Source organism: Artibeus jamaicensis, unplaced genomic scaffold, assembly GCF_021234435.1.
Source record: "Artibeus jamaicensis isolate MK-2021 breed Jamaican fruit bat unplaced genomic scaffold, CSHL_Jam_final contig_465, whole genome shotgun sequence".
Lineage (NCBI taxonomy): Eukaryota > Metazoa > Chordata > Mammalia > Chiroptera > Phyllostomidae > Artibeus > Artibeus jamaicensis.
In genome coordinates, this window is record NW_026521843.1 from 9716604 (window position 1) to 9739193 (window position 22590).

The 22590-nt window shown below is 37.5% G+C and overlaps 1 protein-coding gene across 6 annotated transcripts in view; it reads right to left on the reverse strand.

The window, feature by feature from the left end:
• The window catches only part of PUM2 (pumilio RNA binding family member 2), an 89575-nt gene continuing 66985 nt past the window's right edge, over window positions 1-22590 (reverse strand). For 4 of the 6 annotated variants that reach the window (XM_037151814.2, XM_037151812.2, XM_053666844.1 and 1 more), the window contains 8 exons: window positions 11653-11920; window positions 10133-10262; window positions 8059-8193; window positions 5090-5227; window positions 4391-4516; window positions 4076-4197; window positions 2709-2901; window positions 1-1922 (listed from right to left, as the gene is read on the reverse strand). In XM_037151814.2, the coding sequence (XP_037007709.2) occupies window positions 1791-1922; window positions 2709-2901; window positions 4076-4197; window positions 4391-4516; window positions 5090-5227; window positions 8059-8193; window positions 10133-10262; window positions 11653-11920 (1244 nt within the window). In that variant the 3' untranslated portion in view covers window positions 1-1790. The remainder of the gene's footprint in view (window positions 1923-2708; window positions 2902-4075; window positions 4198-4390; window positions 4517-5089; window positions 5228-8058; window positions 8194-10132; window positions 10263-11652; window positions 11921-22590) is intronic. The other 2 variants (XM_037151815.2, XM_037151813.2) reach the window with 1 other exon arrangement.

Here is a 22590-nt window from a genome sequence, read left to right on the forward strand (position 1 = left end):
TACAAAGCACTTTCTTTATCTTTCAGAAACTGAATATACAAAGCAAGTTTTTTTCCAAAATATTTTCATAGGCAAAGGATTAAAAACGATTTTAATTATACATATATGGTCACAATTTTGCCTTAAAAAGATTGCTGGGAAATGTACATAAGGCCGCTTGTAAATGTACATCATGTTACTGTTATGTCTTATGTCCAGAGAAAAAAATGTTATCATACAGATTTGCTCTTACTTGGGAGTAGGCTATCCAAAAATACAGTACTCTTCTGTACAAAGAAAAAAGTCACATCACATTTAATAAGATGGAAAAAGCATTGGCCTCCATGGTAACCAAATATCTCAGTCCAATACTTTCTATTATGCATAATACCCTGACTTCTTGAAAGTGATCCAAATCCTAGCATGTCTGTATTAACAGAGTCAATTATGTTATAAAACAAAATGTTTCTCACAATAAAAAGAAAGGTGGGTCATACTTCTGAAACCATATAAAGATAAAAAACTTTTAAAAAATCACTCTTGATTGGGAGAAATAAATTTACAGTATACAACATATATGCCAGGTCAGAGAGGGCAGGGACGTCAATGTACACTAAAATGCAAAGGTATCCCAAAGAGATAAAACAAACTCCATTTACAGAATGAAGGTTTACAAATGTACACCTGTACAACCAAGGAAAGCATCACTACTAAATTAGCAAGGTTTTTATAATAAACACCGAAACGAGATTGGCTTTCAAAGTGTGAACTTACCACCTATTACTACACACACAATGCATATATTTATAGGAAGCAAAAAAAGCTATCTGAGTATGTAATCATGCTTAAATGCTGAGCTATCAAATTCACGCTTCAGTGGCCCCCTGTTCACCTCTATCTGGTTCCTACTTCATGAATCTACTATGAAAAAGCAAAATAAAGCTCAACACTTCCTCATCATGTCCGTGTAATTCTGTAAGCAAAACAATATACAAATCTCCACTTGCTCACCTCACACTGAACAGAAAAGTTAAAGTGGGCGTTAACTCTCTGTCCGCACACTTCGCCAAATCAAGTGTCACCATGATTGTTTTCCTACCTCTCACGACAACGACATCTGTAAGTATATACAATGCTTCTGTACATGCCAGAGACGTCTCGGGGCAGTATCTGTATTAAAATCTCATCCACTGCAAATAATGTAAGTTCTTTCATTGCAAATCATTTAATTCTTGTCTTACTTGCTCAGTTTTATTTGCATGATAGTTTGTGAATTACCAAAATACAACTTAACTTTCTTTTTAAAATATTAATAATATTTATGTAGTTGATTGTTAATCTGTTATAAAAAGCTTCACACAAAGGACAAAAAAAGACTCTTTTCCTATATACATCTCTATAAACCTGGTGTGCTATGGGGTCTGTAGACCTACCAGACTGCAAGCCAGTTTATTAAAAGAATACTGTACTTTTTCCTTTAAAAACTATTTTTGTGACTTTACAAGGTAAAAATTTACAAAATATGTGACAGCTTTTTCTCATACAGGTACATCATATACAGGCATCCTGTGCTTTGCCAGCAATCCAATCTGATAGGTCTCCACTTGGGGCGAAATATAATTTATAATTCACCACTCCCACCCCCCAAATATACACAAGAACCTTAAAAAATTTACAAATGGATGAGTAAAGTCAATAAATAGTTTTGCTTAAAAAAAATTTTTTTGAAGGTTCATAGTTGAGTTGTGTTTTGATAATTCACAAAATAAGCGTTCCTTTCACACGATCACTCTCTCCTCTCCCCTCCTCCTTTACAGCATTCCGTTTGGTGGTCCTCCAATGGGGCCCAGGTCTGGGCTGTTTTTCAGATAATATTTTTCCAACTTGGCCAGTATATGCTTCCCGTAGGTGTACTTGCGCAAAGTAGTAATGTGAGGTCGAATCTGAAAAAGAAATAATCTGCTTAGGAATCTAAGTTACCTTAGTTTCTGATTTCTTAAAAAAGCACCCTGCACCTGGGTAACTGAGAACAGTAACTGGAAATTGCAAATTCAAACCCAAAGCAAAGCCGTTCACGACCACAGCTCTGTTCCATGCCATTGGCCCATACTTCTACTCTCACAATTGTTCAGAGACTAATAAGCAAACCAGGATTCGTGAACTATTAACGGGCACACAGCAAAGGGGCCGCCCGCACCGCAGGAACCATAACTAGCCTATTATTTAAAATCAACGTTGGCCCTGGCTGGTGTAGCTCAGTGGATTGAATGAGGGCCTGCGAACCAAAGGATCGCAGTTCCATTCCCAGTCAGGGCACATGCCTGGGTTGCAGGCCAGTTCCCAGCAGGGGACCCACGAGAGGCAACCATACACTGATGTTTCTCTCTCCTTTCTTTCCCCTCTAAAGATGAATAAATAAAACCTTAAAAAAAAAAATCAACGTTTGACCCATGTAACATGGGAAATCAAGTATAGCTAGATAAGATGGAGAAGGGAAAATATGTTAAAGGTAGATAAATACATGAGAAATGAATGTGATTTTATTGTGCAGATTACCTTGAGAATTGAAGGGTACACCACACCGACATCTGCCAAAGTTACCCATTCATTTTAGATTTGTTCCCTAGTATAACATGTATGAAAAAAATTAAGGCCTAAGGAAATGAGATATGTAGCCTAAAGTCACACAAACTGAGCCAACTGCTTTAAGTGCTGTAAAATGTATTTACCTTGTGCATGATTATCTTCCTCTGAGCAGGTTCAGCCACATCGATCATTTTCTGAATCACATAGTTGGCGTACTGGTCCTTCATCATGGTGTATAAGGCACTGTGAGGACCGTCGTTCTGGCAGCAGACTTCATCAATCAGTAAAGCCCTCTCAGCACGGGAGGCATGAGTGACACACTTTTCTACCACATTGCTGAAAAGTACAGACAAAAGGAATTATACCGTAACTTTTTCTTTATAGCAACATTTCTTTGACTTTTGAAAGAACTTGCTCAACACAATAGAAGGCAAAAGAATCAAGATGGGTCTCTTACAATTCCCTACAATTACTTTTTGTTAAAAATTCTTATTTACTGATTTTGACAGGGAGAGAGAGAGAGAAACACAGACTTGCGGTTGCACTTGATGCGCCACTGGCTGGTCCTTCCATGGGCCCCAACTGGGGAGTAGACCGCAAACCCTGAGGACTGGGATGTAGTTCTAACCAACTGAGCTACCTACACCCCTGTCAGGGTTCATCTCTACAAGTTACTTTTAAAACGGAAACAAATATCATAGGAGAACTCATATTGGACTTCCACAAGTTTAATTATAGGCCTCTTAAAATTACAATTAAACTATAATAAAAGCTGTCATTTTTAAAAGCAGAAACTAGGTCATTAATAAGACCTGAGACTTTCACAAACATGCATTAATTAAATTTGCATTTACAGGTCTTAGGGACAAATAATTTTCTAACTACAGACTTCAAAAATAGAACATGTAGCCCTGGCTGGTGTGGCTAAGTGGATTGAGCGCTGGCCTGTGAACCAGGGGGTCACCTGTTCGATTCCCAGTTGGAGCGTAAGCCTGGGTTGCAGGCCAGGTCCCTAGTAGAGGGCACATGAGAGGCAACCACATACCGATATTTCCCTCTTTCTTCCACCTTTCCCCTCTGTCTAAAAATAAATAAATATTAAAAAAAAATAGAACATGTGGACAAACCAATTTGTTATATAGATTCTTTAAGAATAAAAGCAATGTTCTATATATGCTTTTTGGCTCTAGTAAAGATTATATGCCGCCCTGGCTGGTGTAGCTCAGTGGATTGAGCATGGGCCTGTGAAGCAAAGGGTCACTAGTTCGATTCCCAGTCAGGGCACATGCCTGGGTTGCAGGTCAGTTCCCAGCAGGGGACACATGAGAGGGAACCACACATTGATGTTTCTGTCCCACTCTTTCTCCTTCCCTTCCCCCTCTCCAAAAATAAATAAATATTTTTAAAAGATTATATGCCAATGCTACATTCTATATGCATAGCTTTGCTTACTAATAAAAGCCAAAGAGTTGGGGGAACAGATCCATAGGATTAGAAAATGCTGCAATACCTGGCAAATTTGTGCTGACTCAGGGCTAAGACCTTTCCTCTGATTTCCGAAACGATTTTGCTCTTGTCTTCAGGTCGACCATGCTCCAGTACATGCTGAATAACATAATTGCCATACTGATCCTAAGTACAGATATTAAAAAATTATTTTCCTGAAGTTGTTCCTTATGAATAATGATTATTCTTTAAAAAGATGTAGGGTTTTTGCCTTGCTGTGTCTCTATAGTGTCCTAATTTTTAAAACTCATTTCCAAAAAACACCAGAACCACTTCCAAAAAAACACACACACATCTGGAAGTCTTCGGGAGTCTGTACCTGCACCAGCTGCTCTGTGTGTTGGTGGAGCTCCTCCAAGACCGGCAAGGTCTGCTCCGCAGTGCAGTGCTCCAGGATGCGCTGGATGACTCTGCAGCCGTAAGGGTGAGTTGAAAGTACGAACACCTTAAAACAATGGGAAGAGGGAAATGTCCATTCTGGCATTTTGGGAAGACCTGTCATCCAGACAGGTTTCTGATGGCTGAATTAATTTAAGCTGGAGGGGTAGGGAGCTCACATTTAACCACCACAGGGTGCTCAACTTAGGGGTTAACAGGTATTTTGATTAAAAGGCACCTAAGATGGAGGGCATATAATAATGAGAAGAAACGGACTGTGGGGTGGAGACAGTGCACACTGTAATTAGGAACTATTAATTATTGTGCATCAGTGACTAATATTTACCATGTCTTTTATTGTACAGTTTTAAGTCTTTCTCCCTCCTATCCCAAGAAATTTGGAAAATGTTGGGTTTATAATTCTAACAAAGGTTATCTTACTTCTTAAAGTAATATAATTAAATTCATATTTCTACTTCTCAGCTTCAAAAAAATAAAGCTGTAGACTCACTCTAAAAAGAGGCGGATATGAACGTGCATTCACTATTTTGTCTCTTTTTCTATGAAAAATGTGTTAATACTCGAAATCTAAAATAGTAGTAAATCCTTGAGAACTAGACGGAAGCCCCCCAAATCTTACTTGTCCTTTGAACGCATCAATGATGAACTGTAGGGACTGTGGCTGTACACATTCAATACACTTTTGTACAACATGATTCCCATTCTGATCTTTCACACATTTGAGTACATGGCCATCCAGCTCCTTCACCATTTCACTCTGCAAAAGAGAAGCTGACAGTTAAATAACTGCCTAATCAAACAATGTAACAGGATTAAAAATAACTGCAATGAGAACAAAAATACATTCAAAATTTTATTTGTGATTTCTTTTATGTACTGAAGTTTAAAATCCTGCCCCCAGAGTATAATCAGAAAAAAAGCCAATGAAGGTGACAATTACTAAAACATATTCCTAGATTATAATGTAAATGGTACTTGCTGAACTATACCTTAGTGAGGAATTGGATATTTAAACTACTATCCTATCCTTGCTGTGTACATCTTCCTTACCCTTATTCTCAGCTGACAACTAACATAACTGATTCAGAACTTTTTCTGTACTTGGCATCGCCCTCCCCGCAAATAATATATATTTTTTAATTTTCAAGATTTTATTTAATTACTTTTAGAGAGAGGGAAAAGGAGAGAAGAGAGGGGGAGAAACAGCAATGTGAGAGAGATATACCAACTGGTGTATTGCTTCTCAAACGCTCCCCACTAGGGTCCGGCCCACAACCCAGCCATTGCCCTGGGACTGGAAATTGAACGAGACTTTTCGGTTAGCAGGTCAGCACTCAAGCCACTGAGCCACACTAGGCAGGACCAAATTATTCTTCTAAATGACTGCATGAGTCCAAATGCATGGAAAAGGATAAGAAACTGAGCTCTTATGGGATATGTGATTTTCCCATATTATCTCAATTATGAAAAGAAATTATCATTGGACTTTTTAATTCTTCCTACAGTTTGCTTGAATGTGACTTTTATTTATTACATTTAATAATACCTTTTTTACAAACAGATTCTTGGGAGATTTATTTTTTATAATCCTGTTATGCCTTTCAACTGATTACTAATAAGGTTAAACATTTTCAGCAAGTTTATTTACTAATTGCATACTTTTTAAAGCTACTGCTCTTAATATTTTTTCTCATAAATTTGTAAGAATTTGTTAAATACACATCTTATTCCTTTGGGATAAATACAGGTAGCCACAAAATAATTCATGTGCCTCACCAGTGCAACGGTGAAAAGTACTGTGAAGAAACGGAGTACACAACAGTGTAACAGCGTTCACATTTCAAACCTCTCTCACCTAAAGAACTTACCTACGTTCCTGCATAATTACATAGGAGCCCTGTTGGGACATAGCAGATGTTTGCTTGTACATGAAATTACAGAATAAAATGTATTCAAGAATCCAGACAGATGACATAATACCATCATTCATGAACTGGTTCATCTAACACTCCTAAGTGCTTTGTATTTTCAAATGTTAAAGAAATGTAAGAGATCATTAAATTGTCTACACCACTTTGAGAAAGCAGAAAAGGTCTAAGCTTGACTACATAATTAAATCTGTTGATTTTTCTCTATTGTGATATAACTTCAATTACTCAGAATTTCCTCCAGAGAAATGTTCTCACAGATTTTCAATGCTGTGACGAATGCTACACACAACCCCATCCATATATTCCTACTGCTTTTAAAAAGATATTACTTATTTTAGAGAGAGAAGGGACAGAGAAAGAGCAGAGAAACAACGTGAGAGTGATCGGATACCTCTAGGTTGCCTCCCACATGCCCCTAACTGGGGACCTGGCTTGCAACCCAGGCATGTGCCCTGACCAGGATTCAAACCAGCAACCTTTTGGACCGCAGGCGAGCACTCAACCCACTGAGCCACACCAGCCAGGGCTGTTTTTATTGCTTTTAACTCTGAAATATACTTCATTGTATGTATGTGGGTTGAGAGTCAAAGCTGATCTCTTTCTAAACTTACTAATTAAGAATGCATTTTTTTAAATGTATTTATTTTTTAGAGAGATAGATTGGGAGGGAGGAAGAGAGGGAGAGAAACGTCTATTGGTTGCCTCTCACATGCCTCCAACAGGAAACATCTGGCATGTCCCTGTCCGGGATTCGAACCAGTGACCTTTAAGTTTGTTGGCTGGCGCTCAATCCACTGAGCCACATTAGCTGGGGCGAGAATATCTTTTAATAAAATACTTACTTTCTTATCCTTATTATGTTTCACTGTATTACTTAACCCAGACAGATACAAAACAGTAGCTGGGGTTATGAATATCATTTTAGTAACCTGTTTATCTCAAACGAGAACCATGTAATTAGTGATGCTTCAGTTTAAAAATCTGGCACATCAGCGTTTATTCTCACCCTTCTCTCCTTAATATTCTTATCAATTAAAAAATTTTAAATGTTATTTTCATCAGTTAAAAGGGAAATTCCTACAAGTATGTGATTCACATTGCATTAATCCCTTAACCTAAAATATTTAGACTTTTCCAAGAACAGAGTATATTTCCCATTTAATGTATATGTATTTTCTTTTCTCTCTCTTAAGGAACTGTAAATCTTGTTAGAAGAATTCTTAGGTTATTTTTCCTGTTGAAATTTTTAAAAACTTTATATATAAATTGCTTTTAAGCAGTTTATAATTGCTTTTTAAAATTTCATTCTTATGAAAGAAATGTAAGTATAGTCCAAATAAACACTGAAAACAGTAAGATGTATTTCCTATATGATGGCAAGTCAAACAAGCAAATTTATTTGCTTTTTTAAAAACCATAATTTAGCCCTTTCCTTGCCACATCGTAAATACTCAAATATCTTCATTTAGAGATGAAAAGATGAAGAGAATGAAGACTAAACAAAGATCTGTTGTGTAACTTTTAATTAATAATTTACTGTTTGAGAGAGATGTAAAAAACCTTTTTTATCTAACTGTGGAATCATTTAATATTTCACTCCAAGATTATTGTGAGATAAAAAAGAATAAAGTAGTACAAAAATTTTGTCTTAACTTACAATTACCTGCTGGTCAGATGAAATAGACTCTAATGCTTTCTGAATAACACGGCAGCCATACATCTGCAAGGCTAAGGGTAGAACGTGACCACGAATACGAGTAGCCAGGGCTAATTTTTGATCCAAACTCCCAAACTGACAGAGGAGAAAATAATATTACTGAAAAGTGACCATGTTACTTCGTTAAACTTGAATAACCCCCCATTTGCAGTCTACTGAATCAAATTTTAAAATATCACATTTAGGAATTATGCAGAAAGGAGGCATGTAGGTAAAAGCTAATTAAGGCAAATCCACAGATACTTAAAATGATCACGTGTTACTACCTTTGGGGTCCAGTTACATCATCAAAAATTTCCTTGTTACTAACATATCTTCATTTTTCATTTCAAACAAACTACTCCCATCTTTATTATAATGAATCTGAGCCATACATTCAGATAACTTTCAACCACATTTTGGCATAAATTATGTAACACAGATGTTTAGTTATAGATTATTAGGTCAGTTGCAAAAAAAAAAAAAGACACCTACAAAATCCAAATAAAGACTACATCGCTATGTCCTGCTTCACCTAAGACTTACTCTCAATGCTTTCTATTTTCAGATATTAATCAGGATTACTATTCACCTTCCCTTTTAATGTAGGCCCATGCTTTTAAAAGCATTTTCGTGATTCATAAGGTACATAAATGTTGAATCATTGTTGTGCAATATTGCACATCAATACTTTAATAAAAAACCTTCTGTGATAAAATGTAGCGTCTGGCAGAAATAACACCGCTGAGTGTGGTTGGTGTGGTACATGAATGTCTAGCACGAGACAGACAGTAATTTGAACATTTCCCCCAAAATGTCAATGGTGCGCTTAAGTGTAATATTGTTATGTTACAGAATTACATGCTTACAATTTTGTAATAAAATTTCTGTTTCTAACAAAAGAGGGACATCGTTTGTGTTAGACCCTGTACGTAACGTCACTTTAACCATTTCGAGTGTGTAACTTCGTGGAATTAATTCTACCCACACTGCTAAGCAACCACCAAGCAGTCTGTTTCTAACGTGTTCTCTGCTCCCACCAGAAACGCTGTGCATGGCGCAGTAACGCTGTGCCCCCCCCCCAGTACACCCTGCTCTACTCCACGTCTCCGTGAATCTGCCTGTTCGAGATTATTTCACAGACGGAACCCTACAATGTCCGTATGCATCTGACTTATTTCACTTACGCTTCATGTGTGCTGTAGTATGTATCAGAACACCATCCCTTTCTATGGCTGAATAATATTCTATTGCGTATATATACCCTATGTCGTTTATTCATTTATCTGTTGGACATCTGGGTTGTTTCTACCTTTTGGCTACCCTGTATAACGCTGAAAATGAACATTTTCGCATTTGAGTCCCTGTTTTTAATTCTTTTGGGTATCTATAGGGTGGGACAAAAGTAGACATATAGTTGTTCACATGAAATACCATAATAATAGTATAAGGATAAACTGTGTTTTCTGTACTCACAACAGTGAACCGACTTTGCCCTGTCCTGTCCATACCTAGGGGTGAACCTGCGGCACTGCACAGTAACTTTCTGTTCAGTTTTTGAGAAACTGCCACATTCTTTTTCTATATATAGCAGCTGACACATTTTACATTCCCCACCAGCAAAACACCAAGGTTCCAACTTCTTCACATCTCTGCCATTTATTTTACTTTATTTGTATCGCAGTCATCCTAATAAACATAAAGTGAAATCTCACTGTGGTTTGACTTGCATTTCCCTAATAACTATGGATGTTGGGCTTCTTTTCATGTGCTTGTTGGCCATTTGTATATCTTCTATGGAAAAATATCTATTCGAGTCCTTTGTCCACTTTTTAACTGGGTTGTCTATTTGAGTTTTGGTTGTTCTTTAAATATTGTGGCTATAATACTTATATTTAATATGATTTGCAAAGATTTCTGCCAAAAGCTCATATATATTTATGTAACAATGACTCGCTCCCAACTCCCAGAGCCTTTCTAAGCATTAAGCATATACGTGGAGAGACAGGGAATACAAACTCGAACTGGTGCTCACCTCAAAAAACTTTTGTATAACATAGTTGCCAAAAACATCTGTCATTAACTGATACGCTGCTTGTAGAATCTCATTGAACACCATCTGTCGCTCAGCTGGAGTAGCTCTCTCCAGTTTCTGCTGTATGAACCTACGTGGGAAGAATTTCCAACGTTATGCCAGGACACTGAAAACAAGCTTCTGCAAAATCTCTCTGACCTGAATGCCGAACACCTCCAACCCACACAAGTACAATATTTCCAAAAAGAGCTTTAACACAGTCTTTACTGTGGATAGCCAATGTAGAATAAAAAGAACAAAAGTTACGAAGCATTTCTTTTGTAATACCTTAACTTAAAAACTAGTATTTAGAATGGCAAAAATACAGCTATAAAGATGTTTAATCTTTCTTAAGTTAGTTCCAACTGCATTATAATCAATGAAAAAGAAAACTGCAAACATTTTTACTGGTTAGTCATGTATTTTTCATAATATACATACAACATTACTGTATCTTTTTACAATGTAATTAAAAAAACCCTTAGAAATAAAGTTCATCAACACAACTGAATTCCTTGTAAGCTAGCCTTTTTCCTTTTCTTTATGCATTTTAGGCTAGCCCTTTTGAGTGACACAAGGTTCATTTGCTACTCTTAAAAGAACTTTCAACCATAGGGAGATAAATTTGTATGCAGCTATCTATCAATAACTTTATTAAAATTTCAGGTTTACCTTAAAAATACAAAAAAAGAAAGTATCTCAAATTTGGTAAATGCTAGAATTCTACTATTTTCCTTCCCATGCTGTATCTTGAAAATGCGAGTTCAAGCATTACAGTACATGTATTTAATGTACAAAGGCGCCAAATATTTCTGTAACAAATGTTAAGGCACACCGAATACAAATCTATAAAAGAACACAAAAGCGTTCAACTGATTTTTAACCTTTTTAAAAAAGACAATGTATACACCAGGGATGCTTAAGTCCACAAACATAATTCGGAATATTTAAAAATGTTAAATGTATTGAGAGTTAATGTAATAAAAAATAATCCAATAAAAAGCACTGCTATATTTTAATTATAAAAAGTTATCATCAGCTCTGCCTGGTATGGCTCAGTGGAATGAGATTGAGCATGGGCCTGCAGACACAAGGGGTGCTGGTTCGAGTCCCAGTTTGGGCACATGCCTGCGTTGCGGGCCAGGTCCCTGGGTTGGGGGTATGTGAGAGGCAATGGATCAATGTTTCTCTCACACATCAATATTTTTCTCCCTCTCCCCTTTCTCTAAAAATAAATAAAATATTGTTTAAAATTCTCATTATAGAAAGCTGGAAAATGTTAATAAATTTAAACCTGCATTTTTATCATTTATCCTAATATAAAGGACAATATATAATCCACACTAGGAATCTATTTTTTAAAAGCTTCCAACTTTCATGCAGATCAAATGATTCTAGTCAAGGAAATTTAGGTTTTTACAAGGTAGCCATTTTCAAAACAAAAAACACAGTGGAAAGTATCAAAAAGCACTATCACTTACCTAGAACCATGCTGGTCTTGAGAAAACTCAACTATGTGTCCGATCAAGTCTCTAAGTTGAAGGTTTGGGAAGCGGTTATTTCTGAAGTCTTCCAATAGTCTGCTTCGGCCCGAAGGCATGATATCAGACCTATTGTACCGCAGCCGGGAAGGAGGAAAGAGCTGGCTGCTGGAGCTAAACAGACTGGAAGTGCCCGAAGCACTTCGATACTTTGCTTCTGCTCCAGGCGCTGCAGAGATGTAGCGACCACTACCATTTGTCAGCCCTCCTACAACAAAGCATCTGTGGTCAGCCAATGGTTTTGACAGTCACTTCTCAAATCTATATATTTGAGTTATATAGTTATTTAAACTAAAAATTCAGTCAGCAAAGAATTATCCACCCCACTGATTCCTACATAGTATAACAGGAAATTAAAACCGAGGGGATCTCACACTCACTTAACGTGTGTGGCTGTGAGAGTGGGGGGAGGAGAGACTAGAACACATGAGAAAGGTCCATTTGTTCCTGGCAGCTTAGTTCACAGCATACTTGGAACGTCTGAAATTGTGCACAAAACCTGTATTTATCCTTGGGAGCTTGGTTTAAAACACGGTCACAACAACTAATGCCACACATACTAGCATCCATGCCAGGATACTGAAACCACCACCAAAACCGTAGTTCCATTAACAAGTGAGTTACAAATGACTAGCCAACTCAGGTTTTAAGCCACTGAAATGGAGTTTGACTAAAATTTACTCGAGTGTTAATGGAACACTGAAGGCTAATCTGTACGTTTTGAAATATATTTAAAAGTGCATCAAGTTGTATATACTTGTATACTAAAAAATAATTTCTTAGTTAACACACTGATTAGCTTTTGAAGTTAACTGTCCCCACAATACTACACATTAAGTTCAAATGACACACTATTTTAAAATATTTATTTAAAAATACTCCCCATGAGATACTACTTACAGATAAGAAATTATAGTAATAAATAGCATTTATCATTCCTAGAGCTCTAATACCAATCATTTAAGACAATGACTAAAAATCCTCTTTAACTTACATCCCATTCCACAGAATAATACGGCCAGTCAATAGAAACAAAAATATAAGCAGGAAATTGTCCTTATTACAAATAACCATTTAAAAGTACTTGACAGTGTCCTTTTAAAAAAGAAAATGCATAGAAAATTGCAAAATGCAGATGCAGCAGTTCAGATAGATACACCAAGCCTCCTGCTGCTGCATGCCGCGGCGCTCCACATCCAGCTAGAGCAGTACTGCACACACACACTGTCCAGGCCACCGGGTTAAGAGGATACCAAGGACACATTGTCGGTGCAAACTTATGCAGAGGCATTAAAGGCCAAAATGGACAAGGAGCAGTAAAACTGTTATAACCCCAGAGTGAACTTGGTTAGAACATCCCTCTTTTACTTTCAGTCCTCACTGCCCTAGCTTTATTCTTCTTCAATTTCCCATTGTCCTTTATATACATGTATATACTTGTATACATATATCCTTTACATGTATTTATATATATATACATATTATTTATTTGATCCTCAGCCCTCTACAATGTAAGTGCCATAAAATTACATTCACCTACATGCTAGATACCTCGCCCCTAACACATGTCTGACAGACAGGTACACAACAAATATTCAAGAATATTTTATATAACATCAGCTGCTTAAGGGCCAGTTCTGTATCTTTCCTTAAAAGTGTATAATTTAACAGTCCTTTTATACACCAAAACCACAAACATCAAGTTCTCACATTTATTCCAGTTCTACATGACTGATATATGAAATATCTAAAATGTGCAAGAATTCAGTGTCTTAACACTCGTCTCAATTTGCTCACTATTAACCCTTCTAGTCCACTATTCTTATTTCTATTTATATGGTTCCATTAACCGGTCACAACAATAACTGATCACTAGCCCATTCCAGTCTCTAAGGATTCTCTCACCTTTTAGCAGGAAAAGGTGCTATAATGATCATTCCAGTATTTTTTATAACTGCATTTTCCCACTCAAAGGGCCACTTGGTGCCACTTTGCACTAAAACCTGCAGCACCCCCTCTACGTTCTCTGGCCAGGCTTCCATGTCATCACCCCAATCTGGTTTCTTACACAACATTCTCAGCACACAGCACCCTCGTTGTCCACCTCACCCCCTCTTCTGACCATCTCTGCATTGTTGCTTATCATTGCCTCAAACATAAAGCCTTATTTTCTCCTTATCCTTGACACACTAAAGATTTTCAATACCAAGTTCAAAATACATACCTCAGAAAATATTGTTAAACTGCCTTGAGTTTCAAAAAAATCTTAAAATTTCACTTCTAGAAGACTAAACTTTCACTTATAAAACTAAAAAAAGAAAAAAAAAAAAAGAAAGAAAATCGCTCAGGGCAGGATATCTCCCTGTCATTACAAAATGAGAAACATTTAAAACCCAATTTGTAATATATAGTAGACATTCTTCATTTGGTTTTCTAAACAATAAAAGCATGTCATCCAAAATCTATTTGAGATTGAGGGACATTCTGCAAAACAAATGGTCTGTAATCTTCAAAAGTACTGAGGTCACTTGATAGTACTGTATTATTGTCAATTTCCTCAGCCCCCCCCCCTGATAATTGCTATATTTGTAAAAAGTCCTTATTTTTAGGAAAATACACTGATGTATTTATAAGGGATATTATGCCTGCAACTAGCTTTCATAAATATAAGGGGGAGAGGGAGACACAGCAGGTAAGAGAGAAAAAATGATAAAGCAATTGTGAGAAAATAATATTTGAAATATCTCGGTGGAGAATACACTGAAATTTTTTTGTATTATTGTTACAACTTTCCCATAAATCTGAAATCATTCTAAAATTTGTTAAAAACACACGAACAGGTAGTCTATACATACCACTGTTACTGATATTCTAAAAGACGTGCTCTGCACTGAATGTGCTAAGAGAACTAAGAATCCCTTCAATTCATCACTAACATTCCTGTCATTTACCATTTCTTAACCACTATCTGAGAAGAGCGCATGAGACATGCAGATCTGCACTGTAATTTCACAGATGAAGTCACTATGGTCCAAAGTGGTAAGATGGGACTCGAGCTAGTCAGCCAGGACTATAAGATAGAAAGATAAAACTTTTCAAAGGGCAACACCGGACAAACCTTTGTCCTGAGTCCTTGGCATCTCCTTTTAAAACAAGTTTTATGTACTCAACATAATCACTTTCTGTACCTACTTTACAAAGCCCATTTAAGTAATATTCAAAATTGATACTATATGCTAGACCCTGAGGATCCATGGCATGCATTAATTTGTTGAAAAACAAAAAGCAGCCCTAGCTGGTGTGGCTCAGTGGGTTGAACACTGGCCTGTGAGCCTAAAGGCCACTGGTTCGATTCCTGGTCAGGGCACATACCTGGTTGTGGGCCCAGTTCACTGATGGTGGAATGTGGGGAGTGGCCAATCAGTATTTCCCTCCCTCCCCCTCTCTCTAAAAATGGATAAATGAAATCTTAAACAAAAAACAAAAGCAAACAACCTAATCTGTGCGCCTAATTCAACCTAAGTGTCTACATACTAATATGGTCTTGTTGTCTTCCTGTACACAATGAGTTTCTAAAAACAAATGTATTAGCTACCATTTATTGACCATTCTTTATTGGGCACTGAGAGTGAACTCCTCATAAAATGCTGTACAATGTTGAAGTGTGTCCCCTTGAAAGTCTTTGTCTGAAGCCACTCAGCTGTGGAAACTGCCACGGCAGTCCTAGGAAGCTAACACAGATTTTGATACTAAGAATGGGGTGCTACTGTAACGAATACCTAAACATGCAGAAATGTCTCTGGAATTGTGTAATGAGTAGAGCTTAGAAGAATCCTGAGGCTCGTAACAGAAAAGGCCAAGCTGCCTTGAAGAGATATTTGGTAGAAATTCTGGTGAGGGCTCAGACAATTATGAGGAACACGGTAAAGTTTCTATCGTTGTGGAGAATACGTACATAATCATAAACGATGTTGGCAGAAGCATGAATGAATGCTAAAAATTCTCCAAGTAAGATCTCAGAAGAAAATGAGAACATGTTAAAGGAAACGGGAGGAAAGGCAATCCTTGTTATAAAGTGGCAGAAAGTTTGCTGAAATGTGTTATGCTAGGTTTATTAGCAGAATTTGTACAGGATGAACTTGGATACTCAGCTGAGATTTCCAAGATTTTGGAAAAAGTGTTAAAAGTGTGGCCCGGTTTCTTTCTCCTAGTTACTTATGGTAAATTAAGATAAAAGAGTTTGAAGAAAGAATTGCTTATGGGGGTGGGGGGTGGAGAACCCAGCACCTGAAGATGTGAGCAAGTCTTAGATTATTCAGATAGAGTGCTGAGGAAGCAGAGCCCACGCATTTGACCAGAAACCCCCCTGGCATGACTGAAAGACCAACAGTATTTTTGAGAATTTCCTACCAGCAGCAGCACTGCCATCCTGAACTGAAAGGAACAGAGATGAGACAAAATAAAGAACGACTCTGAGGGCTGAGTCACACCTACAGAGGCCAAAGGAGCTAGCCACAGATGATTATTCTCAAGCTCTGAAACTAAATGGAATTTGCCCTGCTGGGTTTTCAGACTTGCTCAGGACTAGTAACCCCTTTACTGCTTCCACTGCCTCCCTTTTGGAATGGGAATATCTATTTTATGCCTGCCCCACTACTGAATTTGGGAAGCAGATGACTTATTTTCTAGGTTTCATGGATCCACAGGTACAGAAATTTGGACCCAGGCCAAACCACATCAAGTCTCACCTGATTTAGATGAGATTTGGACTCTGAGTTGATGCAGAATGGGTTGACTCTTGGGGATGCTCAGATGAGGGGGTAAATATATTTTGCATATGGGCCAAAAGGTAAATTTTGGGGGACCAGAGGGAAATGGTACTGAGTTGAACTGTGTCTCCGCAAAAGTTATGTGCAAATCTTAACTCTTGGTACCTGTGAATTTGGCTTTGTTTGGAAACAGGGTTTTGGCAGATGCAATCGAGTTAAAGTGAGGTCATACTGGGATTAGGCTGCGCTCTCACCTAAAGACTGGTGTCCTCATAAGAGGAGGAAAATCAGGACAGAGACACACAGGAAGAACCTCACGTACTCGTGGAGGCAGAGACTGGAGTGACGTTATCTATAAGCCAAGGAATGCCAAGGACTGCCAGCAACCACCGGAGGCTGAGAAGAGGCAAGGGGGCCTGTCCTCTACAGCCTTCAAAGGAAAAAGGGCCCTGGCTGACACCTTGGTAAGACTTCTAGCCCTCAGAACTGTGAGACGATAAATCTGTTGTTTTTTCCCCCCAACATTTTTAAAAGATTTTATTTATTTATCTTTAGAAGGGAAGGAGGGAGAGAAACATCAATATATGGCTGCCTCTCGTGCGTCCCCTGCTGGGAACTGGCCTGCAACCCAGGCATGTGCCCTGACTGGGAATCGAACCACGATCCTCTGGTTCGCAGGCCTGTGCTCAATCCACTAAGCTACACCAGCCAGGGCTTAAATCTGTTATTTTAAACCACCTAGTTTTAATACTCTGTTAAAGCAGCACTGAATAAATAAAAATAAATAAATAAAAGGGGAAAAAAGCAGCACTGGAAAACTATGTATGTCTATTCCCTTAGTGACCCTATGTGACAAAAAGATCTCCATTTTACTCGTGCCCCAATAGACTTAGAGAAACTAAAATACTTTATTCAAGGATGCAGAGCTAACAATTAGGCTAAGAAGCTTTTTCTTTTTACTATTATGTCTGAATAATTTGCTTAAAGCTTATACTCTATCACAAAGAACATTTTTAATGACATATGCTATTTTTAAAATCTGAGATATGGCCCTGGCTGGTGCAGTTCAGTGGATTGAGCACAGGCTGCAAACCAAAGGGTCACCAGTTCGATTCCCAGTCAGGGCATATGCCTGGGTTGCGGGGCCAGGTCCCCAGGACGGGGCATGCAAGAGGCAGCCACACACTGATATTTCTCTCCCTCTTTTTCTCTCCCCCCTCTATAAAAACAAATAGAATCTTTTTAAAAAATCTGGGATATCCGTAAGCTTCCATGGGTGATGAACCACATTAAGCAGTTCTAATTATTATTAAGTACATATGTACTATATAGAGACACAAAAATTTTATTGGGGAAAAAATGAGGCTTCAGTGAGTTTAAAAGCCAAAGTGATTTTAGTTAAAATTATGATCTTCCAAATGATTTTAATGGAAGACTAATATAAAAAAGCAAAAAACATAAACATGTCAAATGTGCTACCTTGAATTTGCACATTTTATGACAATATGTAAGCAAACAACATTAGATACAAACTACAACCGAAGTTTCCACTTCTACTGCTTATTAAGTAATCTTACCTTTTAGCTTCTAGTGCCTAAACTTTTTAAACATATAAAAGGAAGGGGGAGACCATCTGTACATAAGACATTCAATACCCTTCCCTCATTCATCAAACAGCATTTAAATAGACTGAATTTTTAACATATGAACTATAGTCTTCAGACTAGTATCACTTCTATGACCGTATCATTTTCTACTATTCACCAAAAAAGACTAGTCTTTGTATGGTTTAAAAAATTCTCTGCAAAGAACCTACGCACCACAATGTTCATAGAAGCACAATTTACAATAGCCAAGAGTTGGAAGCAACCTAGGTGCCCATCAGTAAATGAATGGATCAAAAAACTGTGGTACATATACACAATGGAATTCTATGCAGCAGAAAGAAAGAAGGAGCTACTACCCTTTGCAACAACATGGATAGAACTGGAAAGCATTATGCTGAGTGAAATAGGCCAGGTGTTGAAAGACAAATACCATACAATCTCACCTTTAACAGGAAACTAAACAACAAAATGAACAAGCAGAATAAAAACAAAGACACTGAAATAGAGAACAAGGGGACAGTGACCAGAGGGAAGGGAATTTAAGGGGAGAAAAGGGGAGGGATTTGGAGGAACAAACAGGAAGGACACAGGGATGAGGACTGGGGGGTGGGAATGGGAGGGAGGTGGGGAGAAATAGACAGAAAAACTGTACTCAAAAAATAACTAAATAAACTTAAAAAAAATTTTTTTTTAAATTGTCTGAATCTTTTATCTCTAGTGAAAAGTAACTACCTCTGAAATTGTTGAACATGAGGACAACTCTAAAATCTAACCCCAAAAAGAACAAGCAGGGGGCTGAACTTTATGGGCCGTCTAATATGAACAAGCGAGTAGGTACTTCCATACACATATCAAACCATCCTTTCAGGTTTGATCTGAATTCCTTTCTTTGGTTAGTATCTTCGGTGACAGTGAATAGATCAGGCTAATGGCTGCATTTCCTTTTGAACTTTCCTGTTGAGATTTCACAGCCAGTAGCCCTTCCTGTTGGGGTGAAAGAAAATTGCAGGACTAGGATTCTCCTCTAAAATCATGATTACTAAGGATTTCTGCAATCATAAGACTTGCTTAATAAATTATGAACACTGGAGAGAATAATTCTGATCCTAGACAAGCATTACAGGCACATTCATTTTTTCTCTTGATCGGTTTGCTATGATAGTGGGAAAAGGGCTGAGTTGGGAAGGTAATGTGAAAGAAGCATTTACCCAGAGAAACACCCCTTCCCCAAATCCCCAAACAAATCATGCACGTGCTGCAAAAACAGAAACTCCACAAGTGTCTGTCATAAAACTTTTCAAAGTATAGTGTTCTAAAGAGAATGACCTTAACACAGCAATCAAGAACATGCTGACTGGGAACAGTCAGATAATGCTCTGATGCAGAAATCTATGAAGGGTGTCAAACAATTTTTTAAACAAGAACGTAGACATCTTCATCATCATAACTGAATCGTCAATAAAAAAGAGAAAAAACCACTCAAATTCATTTATACAAACAATTGTTGAGATTTAAAATATTCTTACAGCTATGAAGAAAGGTCTGGGTTTTCACTGCTTTTTATTCTTTTCTTCCCCCAAAACTCACTTTTTTCACAGACACTTAATAGGCTAAATCTATTTTACCAAAATTTTATTAAATGTTCACAAAAAAATTCTAATAAATGCAGGGAACAGGATAAGATTCTTTATAATATGCAGATAACTGTTACACAAAAATAAAACATTCTTTGTGAAGCAGAGTTGATATCACTGAATAAGCCAGATAGACTGGGCTTCAAAATGTTTGCTCCCTACTAACTTCATGACTATAAAAGCAAGTTAGTTAATTTCTTTGAGAGTGAAAACTGTGTTTGTGTGTATGTGTTGGGAACCGCTCTGCCTGGTTTCAGGAGTTGTAACTGCCCCCCATGGCTAAGGCTGAGTGAGCGACCTCCAGAATGCAAGCCACTAAAGAGACAAAACTTGCCCCCTGCCCCCAATGCTTGGTTAGTTTATGACAGGTACGACCCCTCAGAGGGGGGCAACCTAAGCCAGACATGATCAGTTGGGGGGCCACCGTGGAAGGACTGGGGGGGCGGGGCATGCAAGAAAGAGGGAGTGATGGACCCTCGCCCCCCAGCTATTCTGACATAGCCCAAGTCCCCATTTCCGTCTGGGAGAAGGGCTTCCTGGCTCTAATCCACTTAAGCCTAAAAACCTGTGATGGGGAAGGCGGTACAGCCCCGTGCTGGAAAGGGTGGGTTCCACGGGTAATGAAGACTAAAAAAGAATATGTAAAATCCCGTGAAACCAGCTTTGTGTAGAATGCTCTCATTTAAATAATAAGGGTCCAAGCAACATGTCTGTTCCTCAAAGTTTTATGGCTCTTTAGCTATCTGACTTTGACTGGGAGTGAGCCCTCATTGTTATTCGAATGCTATCTATTGTTTGATCCTTACCAGTATTCCTATGCAAACCAACCCAATAAAAGTCCCTTGAGGAAGGGGCTCTTGGCCCTGCCCCCTTGAGGGATCGGCCACCTTTCCTCCCCAAGCAGATCCTGTCTTGGTAGTTTTACTTTCACGACGACAAATGGACTTTGCAGGCAAAGTTGCCCCCACATGTATGTATTATAAAAGAGGAGTCAAAAGTGCATTTCTCCCATTTGAATGTTGCTTTAGAGTAAGTTTTGATATCTGGAAAAGTTATTAATTTCTCTATGTTCTTCAAGACTGTCTTACTAGAATACTGGGGGTGAGGGATATCACTTTGTAAATTATGACTATCTGCTATCTTGTAAACCTGAAAGTAATATAATATTGAATGTCAACTATAACTGAAAAATAAGATTGGCCTATTCTTGGCTATTTTCCCATTTACACTGTTTAAATCAGGTGGTTTCTTTAAAATGCCTTAAAAAATTCTGAAGATTGTGCTAAATCTATACATCAACTAGAAGAAAGTTGGTACCTTTTAATACATAGTCTTTCAACCCACAAACATGGTTATGTTCTTCTTCCATTTTTGTCTCCTTTAAGTTGTCAGTGTTTTATAGTGGAAAGACCTTGCCCATTCTCTACTGGACTTATTCCTGGGGACATTGTCACACTGTGTTGAAAACAGTAACATACGAGCTACAAAGCAATGTCAATGCCACCCCATTAAAAACATGCTGCTTTCACTTTTGAAGGTTATTTGGCTAACTGGCTAAGGCTGCAGCTATCTCACAAAGTACGTCTGCTTATATTTTAAGAGCTACTGTTTAATTCTAGTTCTTCATTTACTTCATTATACATTGTATAAACATAGTGCAATAATGTAAATTCTAGGTGAATCACATTCTGGTAGATCAAATATCTTAAGTGAATTGCCTGGTGAAAACACTCTGTCATTAGAACAATGATAAAATCACAGATAATGTTACTAAAGGATACTGACTAAAATGTAAAGAAATGTAATGAAAATGAATCACTGTTGACACCAAATTGGAACTAAGATCAATAAAGTTGTATACAGAAACAAAACGTAAATAATTCCTTTATTCAAGTAATCTTAGAATTTCTTCACATGTGTCACTCATCAACAAATAAATTACTTTTAGACACACCACAGGGTTGAAGCTGTGCTTAAATTTGTACCACCATGAGAACCTGTAAAGAGTATTTTGCTGAGGGCTGGAAATACTGTCCTATAGAAAGTCCCTGGGTCACCTGCCAGATTAAACATTCTTATTTCATGACGTCAGTAACATATCTGAACTTTGCAGTTATTAGACAAGAACTTTCCTGTAAATCTCAATAGTAACCAAAATAAGAACGGTATCTAGAAGTCTAATGATCTTATACACAACTTAAAAAACACAACCCACTCCACTGTGAGATAAACAGTTTCTGGCAGGCTAATGAAAATATTGTTATTTACACACTTTGTGAAGTTGTTCAGTTCATTACAGAACAGCAGAAGAGAAAAAGCGAGAGCAACAGGAGTCAGAACTGTGTTCTAGCCTCAGTCCGGTCATTCACTGCCTCTTGGGCTCAGTATGACTTATAATTTATTTCCTCATCTTCAATGGGCATACCACTCAGCTGGTCTATGTTAACAAACAGGATGAAATGAAATAATGAACATGAAGGCGCTTTACAAAACTATCAAATGCTATTCAGTTACAAGAAACTTACTATTTAACTGAAAACAGTACTTCCAATGAAAACTAAAACAAACAAAAAAAAACCAGTTTTCTGCTTTAAGGACCATATATAAAATTCAGAAAAACTGGACACAGCCTTGCAACCAATTCAACCATATTTGTTTTCATCCATTCTTTTTTATTTTTATTTTAATTCTTAAACATTTTGTTCTAGAGAAGCAGCTGGCTCTATCTGCCAAAGGTCAGCAATTTTAACACATGTAACTATTACTTAACAGAAAATAATAATCCTGAAAGTTAATCCTGCCTATATTTAATATAAAATTTGTTGTCATTAAGAGAGAAAATAGGTTATACAATTTTCTAATCCGCAT